Below are 12,301 nucleotides of genomic sequence, written 5' to 3'. Positions count from 1 at the left end.
GCAATACTGAAAGAGAATATTGACTTGAGGTCCCAGAGAGAGAAGTGAATGGCTTTGACCAATCATACGCTCTGCCCTTGAGAAAGGTTAGATTTTCAGAAAGCTCAAGATTGCAATAAGATCTACTTTATCCATCTTATGAAAACAATGGGAATGCATTTTAAACAAGAAATATTTATGCTTTTAATAAGAGGTCTTAAGGTTGCCAATACTGTGATACCAATGTTATTGCTTATTGCTACAAACTACCCAAATGATTAAAACTATTAAAACTTTAGATGCATTGAATGCAAGAAACTGAAACTTTAGAATGGGATGGAGAACCATCAGACTAAGGGAGGAAATGGTAAAGAACAAGCTTATATTGCAATATATTTGTTATCTAGTCTTATATGCAATATACCATCATTCTTCTTAGTCATGATTTAGAAAAAGACAGCAGCTATTGCTACTGCTATAAAATCTAACTTTTCTCAGGAATCAACTTGTGTATTTACATACAGGCCATATTTAAAAAATATGTTAAAAAGGAATACCAATATATGCATCTTCCTAGGTCCACTCCCTTCCTGAGCACCATTGTCAGAAAACCACCCTCTATTATTTGCTTTTTCATCAGTGCAGTACCTATGGAGCTACTAAATAAATCGCTTGTTTGACTATGTGCCATCCAGTTAGTGTGGACTCATAGCAACCACATTAGCATCTATGGAAATTCTTAATCATCTAGGTCATGGTTGTCCCAAAGGTGCTTTTTCAGGAGCCACTAGACTTTCTTGTTTTTTTTTTTGAAGATGTTTCACTTCTCATCCAAGAAGCTTCTTCAGCTGTGACTGGACGGTGGAGAATGGCAGGATTTATATTCCTTGCAGACAGAATGCAAAAGAATGCAAATGACCAGCTGCCTGCAACCCTTCCATTCCCACCATCCAGTCAGAGCTGAAGAAGCTTCTTGGATGAGAAGTGAAACGTCTTCAAAGAAAAACAAGAAAGTCCAGTTGTCTCTTGAAAAAGCACCTTTGGGACAATCACTTTAACAGATTTTCTCCAGAAGGAGCTCTCTGTAATTTGGGTTTCCAATAGTTTACACTTTTCCAGAAAGGGATTGATTGATTGATTGATTATGTGCTATCATTTTTGACTCCTAATGACCACACAGGTTTTCTCTATAATAATCTATTCCAACCTATGCTTTCAAGACTCCCAAGGGTGCACTTATTGCCACTGTAACTTGCTCCATCCACCTAGTTATCTTTTTCTCCTCTTTCCTTCCACCTTTCCCAGCATTATACCCTTCTCCAGAGAGCTGGGTCTTCACAAAATATATCCTTGCTAGGATAATTGAAGGATAATAGTTCTTTTAGTGCAGATGTCAAAGTTGGGAACCCACTGATAAATCCACTACATTAGATGCATTCAAAATGGTTTTGAAAAAAAGGCTGGGCAGACCATCAGATATTCCTTCCTAGTGAGAAAGGCTGAATGGTGGATTTTCCAAATTTTGTGATTCTTTAATTCATGAATATGGAATTGTTTTTCTACAATAATCCTGCAACTGCTGAACATTAAATTAGAACTTTTGAGTCCAGAGACATAATCAGATATCCAACCAATGACTAAATCAGTGTTTCCCAAACTTGGTGAAATTACCCAAAATGGGTAAAGGTCGTTTTTCTTCTGGTAACAACTCACAAACCTATCACTCAGTCACAACAGGGATGTTTAAATAAAGATCTTCTGATAATTGTTTTTGGGCAATGAAGAAAAAGATTCTGGAAGCACTGTGTTAAACAATAAAGAAATCCTGGTGGAGCAACATTTCGCTTTTCTCAAAGCACTCGTACCATTGTTGTGTGCCTGCCTGTATATTGCTAAGCCTGTTTTATTAAATAACTTATAACCAGTCAACAACAATTGGCTTCTTGGTATTATTACTTATTTATTTGTTTTTTTTCCCTGTAAGGATGAATAATGCTACAAGCCCTATTTTTTCACAGAACCTCAGAGAAATAACAGACAAAAATGTTACAATAAATTATAGAGCTTGCTTGTGCCAGAATAGTTTACTTTTAACATTTGAGAGGTAGAAGGTAGATGTCTTGCCCTCAGATGTGCAAGAATGCAGAAATATGCTTATCGTGAAGATGCCAAGACGGTCTATTCCTTTCCTTGCTAGCATTTTTAATAACAGAAATTAGTGTAGAAAGGCAATAATGAGAAGATGTAAAGGAAACCTTTCTGTAAAAGCAGTTTCATTTTGCAATAAGCCAGGATTGTGCAAGGAGGATTGCATAGGATAACCCAGTAACTACTACAATTGTTTAAACTGTTTTTTTTTTTAAGCTGATGCTTGACTTACATGAAATGCCCCTGGGACAATTCAAAAACCTTACAAAATGCAAAACAGTAGATATCAACATGGGGAGAAAATAACTTTGAAGTAATTGTTATGATTTAATTAAATGGTTGAAGAGAAGCTCATGTTAGCAAAATGTCAGGTTTATATATATTTTATTGGAGCGAGGTTTTCCATTTCTGCAAAATTTATAATCCAAAAGGAAAGAAGTTTGGAATTCTCTGATGAGTCCTCTCCTACAAGTGGAATCTGCAAAGATACCATAAGATGGATGCTCCCTTTTCCAGATTCCAGCCACTGCTCCGCCTCCTAACAATATTCTGATATTTGTCTGTATCAGTGTTGCTCAACATTAGTATGTCAAGTAAGGGTCTTGTGATGGGTCAGGTGTGGGTGCATCAAGTGAGGGTCTTGTAATGGCTCTTGTAATGGGTCAAGTGTGAGTCTTCAGTGAGAGTCTAATAATGGGTCTTGTGATGGGGAGGTTACATCAGATCGGGGTCATTGGGAGGTGAACTGCTGGTGGGAGGGGGGCCTGCATGGGTTGGTTGAGGGTTGTTGCTGTCTCTGGTTGGCTGTGCAGTTGATTTGGATTATGAGGGGTTCGTAGGCTGGTTGTAGGTCAATGTGTCTGTTGATGGAATTGCTTGTGGAGTACCAGGCTTCAACTAGATCATGACAATAAATTGTGCGTTATTTGCATACTATTCAGACAATCAAACCTGAAAATGGTAATGAGTAAATGGACATTATTAAATCTATTCTGATTAAAGACAAAAATGAGGAGATAATCACAGTGCACAATTAAAAATGATTCATTGTAAGCTAGAAATGGGATTCTAGAAGGACAAGAGATGACTCATCTGGCATTTGTTGGATACTTAGCACCAGAAGCTTAGAGTTTCACTCTGTTGACTAAGGCATGGCTCAGAATTTTATGAACTCACCGGACAGCATAAGTCATACGGTCAGGTCTTAGTGCTCTCATCATACACAGATGCTGCAAAGCTGACTTATTCTTCCACTCCTGAGGAAACTTCTCCTTTTCAGGGCATTCAGATTCTACAAACTTCTTCCAACGCTTGGCAGACCCTTCAATGTCACGGTCAAGGTTCCGAAATTGTTCCATGGATGACAGGGCCTGGAAAAAGAGAAGTGGCGTAACTGAAAAATGGTCACCCAATGGTTTCTGAAACCAATAAAAAAGAAACAGCTGCTGGAAATTCAAGAATCAAGACTGCTGAACATCACAGTAACAAATACTTAAAAGCATTTTGTAACTTTTTTTTTTTTTTTTGCAAAGATGGGATAGGTAGATTTTAGAACTGTTTGGTTTTAATCATCCAAATTTTAGAGACATCCATGCAAATTTCTCAGAACATGAAAAAGTCTTTCAAATAACTTCATTACAAATCTATTTTTCAAATTAACCATTGACAAATACAATGAAAACATGGAAACAAAATATTGAAAGAAACAGAGGTAGCCCCCCTTCTCAAGAGGCCATTTTTGAACCAACAATCCTGAATAATTATCATCCTTTCTCCAACCTTCCCTTTTTAGGAAACATTGTTGAAAAGTTATGCAGTTGAGAACACTAGAGGAGACAGATTATTTGAACTCATAGCTCCTGCTTGATGAGACTTCACACAGCTTTATCTAACATGCCAGTTGTGCCCTTTCCTGGATCGGGAGGCTCTTCAGACAGTCATTCATTCTCTGATTACTTTACAATACAGCTACTGCAGTGCATTCTACATGGGGCTGCCCTTGAAAAACATTCACAAGCTTCAACAGGTCAGAATGCAGCGGCATGGACAATGATGAGCATGCTCTGCAAGCTGTAATGACTACTGGTTTACTTCTGGGTACAATTCAAAGTGCTAATTGTAAAATTCTTCATGACATGAGGCATGGTTACCTGATAGGCCACCTGTCTCTTGTGATGTCTGTCCAACCAGCACAAGCCAACAGTGTTGGCATGCTTCAGGTCCCTTCAATTAAGCAAATTTTTTGGAACCCAAGAGGTGTTCTCTGTTATGGAACCTGTTATCTACAATAAAGATCCCTTTCAGATCTGGGTAACTCCCACCCTGATAGCACTCCAGAGGGCCTTAAAAATCTGGCTGTTGTCCTGGGCACTGGGTTAGGATGGCTGGAACCCTTATGAGTTTTGCTGATATACGTTTTTCATGTTGCTGGCTAAATTTGCCTTTTTTTGTTCTTATCTTATTTGGAATAGAATAGAATAGAATAGAATAGAATAGAATAGAATAGAATAGAATAGAATAGAATAGAATAGAATAGAATAGAATAGAATAGAATAGAATAGAATAGAAGCTGGAAGAGACCTTGGAAGTCTTCTAGTCCAGCCCCCTGCTCAAGCAGGAGAACCTATACCATTTCAGACAAGTGACTGTCTAGCCTCTTCTTAAAAATCTTCAGCAATGGAGCACCCATGATTTCTGAAGTTAAGCTGTTCCACTGGTTAATTGTCCTCAGGAAATTTCTCTCTGATCAGTTTCCAACCATTGTTTCTTGTCCTGCCCTCTGGTGCTTTGGAGAATAGTTTGATGTCCTCTTCTTTGTGGCAGCCCCTCAAATACTGGAATACTGTTATCATGTCACTGCTATTTCTTCTTTTCTTTAGACTAGACAAACCCAAGTCCCGCAGCCATCCTTCATATATTTTAATCTCCAGGCCTCCTTTTAGTTGGGGGGGCAATTTTCTATCCATTGTTGTTTCCACATCTTGCATATGTTAAAATCATCTTCTACAAGTACTACTGGCACTATAAATGGCTGGATGTCTAGATTTCAACTTGTTTCGCTCCAGGCAGACTATATCACTCAATATTGGCAGCTGGAAGTTATCAATAATCTTCAACTATTCTTGTCAAAGTTTGTCTTTTACCTTGAAAAAAATCACCTGGATTTGACCAGCCCCGTGCAATATGGACAATGCTGAACTGAGTTCGCACCGGCCACAGTAGATGTACAAATGCCCTCTATAAGTGGGATAAAATACCATCACCAAATTGTGACTGCAGGGCCAGGAAACAAACTATTCAACATATAGTGTCAGAGTGCCAAAACAGAGCCTATAATGGAGACTTTGCTGATTTCCTGGCTGTGACAAATGGAAGCAAAAAAATTATATCTGTAATCTAGACATATGTTTATAATATTTTAGATTTTATACTTCATGTTTTGTATTTTTATCTCGTGTTTTTATTGAAATGTGATGTGAATGTGCCATACGATAAATAAAAAATGTTTTTGTTGGTTTTCTCTTTTTGACTTGTATTGTATTTTATTATCTTTATCACACTGAGAGCTACCCAGAATCATTCTGTACTCAGGCAACACCTAAATCAAGTAGTTAAAATTAAAGTAAAATTATATCATTAAGGCAAGTCAAAGAATATATGGTAACATCTCTTTTTTCTGAACAGTTCCCAAGAGACCATTGTGTGTGTGTAAAGTTTTCAAATAAAATATTTAAATACAACAGCTGCACCCAGTCCCAGATCAGCAAAAATGTTTACAATGTTTTCATGTAAAATATCCCATCATGAAAGTTTGCTTTTAATAGCATATACATTGCAGGTCTGCTATAAATGTGAATCCTGGCCTATAAGGGAACTACTTTTCTCTCTGCTAGAGTTCCTTTCTTTCCTACGCCCCCCTTCAGTTTTATTTTGTGTTACTTGAATGTTCCTGTATTCAAAGAAGTTATAAAAGCTTAATACTTTCTTTTCCTTCTGCTTCCATTGTTGCTTGGGCTAAGAGAGGAAACGGACAGATGGGTTATTCAGCTATATCCATTCCCATTCATTGAACTTAATTTTTATTCAAACAAATTAAAAACTTTAGAGAAGGAAAAAAAAACAGACTCTAATGGCATTCCCAAAAGGAATCTTAAATGGGAATGCCATTTAGGAAAGGAAATCTAATCTTTCATTTTCTGACCTCCAGCTGTTTAATCATAAGGTCCAAATTCTCCCTATTCTGAGCTGCATAGAGAATATTTCAAGAGTTTTCATACCGAGTGGCCAATTTACTTTCACCATAAAACCATACAGAGAGAGAGAAAAAGAAGAAGCTGCAGGCATCTTTGCATAAATCTGTGGTTGTATTAATTTACTTATCGTGGCACCTGCATTCCCTTCTAATGAAATGCCATGATTATTTTATGTAGCTGGGATAGTGTCTAGTAGTCCTCCACTCAAAACTGTCCCTAACAATGCTTGTGCGGGGGGAAGGTAGCAAAGAACAGATAAAGGTCAGGAAATCCATAATCAGTGCATTATATCAGAAAAATTCTTCAAAGAATCAAAGCAACAAAATGGAAAGATTAAATTATGACTCTGACATTCTAGCATGTTAATATTTTTAACCTAGCTGCTCAATAAAGCTATAGGCAGGTTTTATCATATAATCTTCATTTTTAAAACTGAAAGCATTAGCAAAGTTCAGTGAGCATGCATACATGAAGCATTGAAGCAAAATTACTTTCCTACATTTATTACATAATACCTTTGCAGCAACTTTTTCATTTCTGCAAAATGACAGAGATGATTGGATTTGATAGGAGATAAGAAGATAATCCCTACTATCCAGTCACACTCAGCTCATAATAAAATGCTTCCTAACTGATCTTAGTTTGATTGGGAAATTAAGGAATAGGCCTAGCTAGGATTTGCAGAACTGACCACCACAGAATGCCAGGGTTTAGGATCCACTGGGGAACCAAAAAGCATTCCAGAAGAAAATAATAACAAACCACTTTTGCAATATTGTCAAGAAAAATGCACTGATGTGTCCACAAAATCAACCATCTTCTGAAGCACTTCTAAAATTACAACTTTTGTTTTGTTTATTTTTACAATGATGGTGAACATGTAAATAAAAGGGGGAACTTTAGCATCACAAGCCCTGAGCTTAGTTCTAGTGCATAATGTATATTACATGTATATGTTTTTAAATTGTCTACAGAAGAACTAAAAACAAAGATAGAGCTATCTAAACATGCAGAATAGTTTTGGCTGAAGCAATGTTAAATGGAATAGAGTTATTTGCTTTTCCCAATACTGTAGCTAGGATAAGCAAAACTATTTTTTTGATGTGAGCATTTAAAATAAGGTTTAAAACAAACAACCTAAAGGGTATAGAGGGAGAAAGAACAATACATCCCAAATTCATCAAAGCAGAACACCTTGGCAGGAGCTGAAATATTACGCACCATGCACCATATTTCAACTACTTTTTCTTTCACCTTTAATTCAACTCAAAATACTTTATTAATGAATATAGCAGTATAGTATATGTAGTTATGAAGAAGGTTTAATATCTATTAGTATACAACTTCTCTTGTGCTGTCCAGATCCTGTAACTGAACTCTGAACATTTGTTTATAGCTGCCTATTCTTAGTCCAATAGTCAACATCAGAGCCTTTTGCCAATTTTGTCATTTCTTCACCTTTTACAATCAACTGGGGTTTTTCCCCACCAGAAACTCATTCTCTAAAACTATGTACATTTCTTACTAAAAGGACACCTTAGTTTTCTATTTGGGGCACCCAGAAAAATCGCACTTGAATTAGATCTTTGTTGAGATTTCTCCATGAAAAATGAAGAAGTCTATGGCTTCCCTCCAATAAATTTTTCATTTTTCTTGCAGAAGAGAGAAGCAAGAACAGGACTGTAAAACTTCAGTTATTTGAATCTCCCATAATTATTTAGGAAGTTAAATCTTCTTTTTTTCCAAAGGCAGAAATAGTCTATAATAGGGGCAAGCAACCTTTTTGGCCAGGGGACATTTGGAATTTGGAGAGCATGAGGTGATAGGGACTTTGTGATAGCAAACATGGAACCAAACAATAGGGTGTACAGTATCAAGTGGTACAACTTTGTTTTTCAGAGCTGCTCCAATTCATTGGACTCAGCACCAACATAGAAAAGCGAAGTTCTCTACTCTCATGCTCCCATCAAGTCAGTTCTGTTAAGGTTTTCTTTGCCTGGCTATTTGCTTCCAAAGGAAAATATGCACTGTTGCAAGGCCAGCAAAATTGCCACTTCAATCCAACATGGTGACTTAAGCAGCTAGAAGCAGGGACACTGCTTCCCTCTGTAAAAGTACATCCAAATGGCACTTCATCAGAACTCCAATCAAAGCAATGCACCTCTTGGAGGCATTTGGCAGGCCTATTAAATTTGATAAGGGAGAATGATGCTTTAATTTGCATGTCATCAGTTTCATCTGTCTGTCTGACTGCCTATCTCTCTGTCTGTCTGTCTTTCTGTCTATCAATCTGTCCTTCGGGGTCTCTCTCTCTCTCTCTCTCTCTCTCTCTCTCTCTCTCTCTCTCTCTCTCTCTCTCTCTCTCTCTCTCTCTCTCACACACACACACACACACACACACAGACAGACAGACAGACAGACACGTCATGTAGGTCAGGGAACCTGGGGGCATTATATTACCTACTTCTAGACTATAAGGATGGCAGAATCTCTCTTGATAAACAATCCAATGGCATCTTGCTCCTTCTACATAAAGTTTCCCTAAAGACCCTTTCATGATTTCTAATACACTTCCAGAAAGAATAGCATATATCCAACTTAAAGCATGCTTGGACCTAATTCTTTTATAATAGAATGCTTAGTTAAAATTGTTTTGACTAAAGCAAACCTTATTTCAATCTAGCCTATATATTTCAGAAGTTTTCAAAGAACTGCAAACTTATTCCTAGCCTTTCTTGACCCGGTAACAGCAGGCCTAGGTCATATGCAAATAAACACAGTCTGCAAGCCATTCAAAGGTAGCCCTGGATTTTATGACTATTCTAAGAAGTCAGAAAATCCCTGATGAATAGTTTGAACTGAACCCATCTGAGCTACTCTCCCACTTTTACTTCCCTTATCTTTGATTGCCTTTGTTTCCAATCCATTCCAGCATTTGATGGATTGGATAAGAGATATGATGAGACCACATCTTTTTTGCCAGTTCCATTCTCTAACAATTTAAGCCTCGACCCTGAGTTGTTAGGTAGAGTCAAACACTTTCCTGAAGTTGATGAAGCAGGAAAATATTTCCTTCTCTTCTTAAAAGATCATGTGAGGAATTTTGTATTATAAAACTGATTGGTGGTACGAGACCAATTTAGTTTTCATGGATCATTTTTCTACTTTATTCTTTCATGGAGGACACTGCAAAACAGTTTGCTGATATTGCAGCAGATCTTCATGGGGGAAAGGACTGACCCATTCCTTCTTTACTATTAAAATATGAAAGGCGATTTGTTGATGTGACCATATATCTGTAAAATGTCCTGTTCTTATTGCAGATTACAGGTCAGAGGGACGAGAGGGGAAGGAAGTTGTGGTCTCTGGTTATCCAAAGTTTTAAAAGACAGTACTGTTCATCTGTATTATAAGTCCACAAGACAAGAGGCAGGGATATAAGTCTTCATCAGAAAAGGCAGAGATATTGCTTGTTAGCAACTAAGAAATGTTTTATAAAGTGATGCAGAAATAGAAGAAAATAGAGAGAAGACTTCTGGGGTGACAGAGAAAGAAGGAGGTGGTCATTATTAGAAAAGGTGTTGGTTGCTCCAATACAACAGCCAAAGTTCAACAAACACATGCATACACACATAAAACATGCTCATCTGATATCTAGCCCCAAGAATATACAGGTCTATAAGACTTAGAAGAAGCCAGCAGGGTCAGGCCCATAAGAATCTCAGGGAGAATGTATTCTAGAGAGCAGGCATAGGTCCTGTCAGATAGCATTTTTAAGTGTGTATGCACATCTGAATGTATGTTTGGCCATGTTCCATTGGCAAATAGCCTAACATCACTTCCTAATTACCTAGTAGTTGTTTTCAAGGATTTCATTACTGAAGAGGTCACCCTACAATGAATGGATCAAGACTACCATGGCAAGCAGAGGTCTCTTCAAGGTCTCCATAATGGACACTAGACACAGGTGGTCCTTGACTTAATTGGGACCAGAATTGGGACCAGAATTTCCATTGCTAAGTAAGCCTGTTGTTATGTGAGTTGCACCCAATTTTGTGACCTTTTTGTCATGGATGTTAAGCAAATCACTGCAGGTGTTAAGTGAACACGCAGCCATTAAGCAAATCTGTCTTCCCCATTGACTTTGCTTGTCATAAGTCAGCTGGAAAGGTCAAAAACAGAAATCATATGATCTTGGGACACTGCAACTGTCATAAATACATGCTGGTTGTCCAGCACCCCAATTGTGATCACATGATTGTGGAGATGCGGCAATGATTGTAAGTAGTATGAGGACTGGTTATAAGTCACTTTTTTCACAGCTGTTGTAATTTTGATTGGTCACTTAACAAATGGTTGTAAGTCAAGGACTACCTGTAATTCTTGATTAGCTACATTCATTCAATAGTATACATGCTGGATTCAGCTTTCTTCAATGGAAGAATTCTGATCGGTGCATGAAATAATTCTCTTTGATCACAATATTTTGGATTTACCATATTGGGAGGTCTCTGTGGGGGTGGTTACAAATTATTAAGCTGATCCATGCAAGGAAACAATGAAATGGCTTCCCAGTCAGATTTCCTTATTAATTTGCTAGCAGTTCTTCTGAAAATTTATTTGACATCTGGAATCGAGAAATAATTGACATGGTAGTTCCTGGGTCCTATCCTACTAAGTACAACCATATGAGTTTTCTGGTTTTCAAATGCAATTTTGGTAGAAAACTCCAAATAAGTTTAACAAACATACTAACTCATAGTGGCCATTGCTGTGAAGAAATCTATCTTCCATGTTACTATTACATCTGACAAGAATTGCCCAACTGAGTCTCTTCAGAGACCAGAAGCTTACTGCATTTTATTCTACCTGATATCCCATTATCAACTATTTTATAGCAAATTCCAGATAAAATTACCCAATTGCATTCAAAGTTACAACAACTAGAACAGGCATTAACTATGCCTTCTTACAACAGAAAGATATTTCATCATGCCTATAAGAAATAGTGACAATTCTGGGTTGTTGTTTTTTAATTGTACAGATTCCCCCATTATTTGATAATTTTCAGCCATACTATGGCAAGACATCTTAATATATCATTTGGGCAATTGCAAAGCATTTTACAGGGGCAGGTCCTGAAACATGTTCAGGAATGCTAGCTAAAAGGTAGTGCTGCCAGATAGGAAGAGATTAGCTATAAGAAGCATGTAACTTCCTTGTTAAAAAATTACATTGGCCATTAGTTTATTACCGGATACTATAATTAAATGGTTCCAAAAAATGTAAGACCCATTAGTAGTCACATAATCCTTGACATTTTCATTCAAGAAAGCAAATGTATTACAGGTCAAGACAAGAGATCCTCCTCAGGGCTGTCAATTTATGCTTTAACCTTTTTTGCTTCATTCTTCCTTCACTTAATCAATTCTTTATTGCTGAAGGATAGCTTGAGCTCTTGTGATTAGTTAGCCTTACTGATTATGCTTTTCCTCCCACTAAGGATGGTAAATGTAGCAAAAAAAAAATCTACATTCAATCACATCATGATCTTATTTTGCTTTAATAATTTGACCTCAACCTGGAAGCCTTTTGGTGTAGTGGTGAAGGTGTGAGCCTAGAAACCAGCTGGGGACTTTGGGCTAGCCACTCTCTCTCCACTCACCTCATTTCAAAGGGTTATTGTGTGGGGAAAATAAGAAGAGGAAGGAGTGTTGGTGTTTTTTCTGCCTTAAGTTGTATATGAAAAAAGGGCAGGATAAAAAAACAACAACAACCAGCACCAGCAAATGGGATGTAAAAATGGCTCAATAGCAGAAATGATCTGTTACGAAAAGTAAATGTATGTATATACATGTATACACACATATATACCTACATAGATACATACATACTTATATATTCAATACAATCACTAGTAG

At 37.3% G+C, this 12,301-nt stretch overlaps 1 protein-coding gene across 5 annotated transcripts in view; it reads right to left on the bottom strand.

Moving 5' to 3' along the window:
- Positions 1-12,301, bottom strand: part of DNAH9 (dynein axonemal heavy chain 9) — a 232,556-nt gene that overhangs the window by 38,402 nt on the left and 181,853 nt on the right. For all 5 annotated transcript variants that reach the window (XM_039359504.1, XM_039359501.1, XM_039359502.1 and 2 more), the window contains one exon: positions 3,304-3,497. In XM_039359504.1, coding sequence (XP_039215438.1) covers positions 3,304-3,497 — 194 coding nt within the window. The remainder of the gene's footprint in view (positions 1-3,303; positions 3,498-12,301) is intronic.

Source organism: Crotalus tigris, unplaced genomic scaffold, assembly GCF_016545835.1.
Source record: "Crotalus tigris isolate CLP2741 ecotype Arizona unplaced genomic scaffold, ASM1654583v1 scf7180000019078.1875890, whole genome shotgun sequence".
Taxonomy (NCBI): domain Eukaryota; kingdom Metazoa; phylum Chordata; class Lepidosauria; order Squamata; family Viperidae; genus Crotalus; species Crotalus tigris.
The sequence above is the reverse complement of the archived record's forward strand: the minus strand, read 5'-3'. Positions and strand labels throughout refer to the sequence as shown.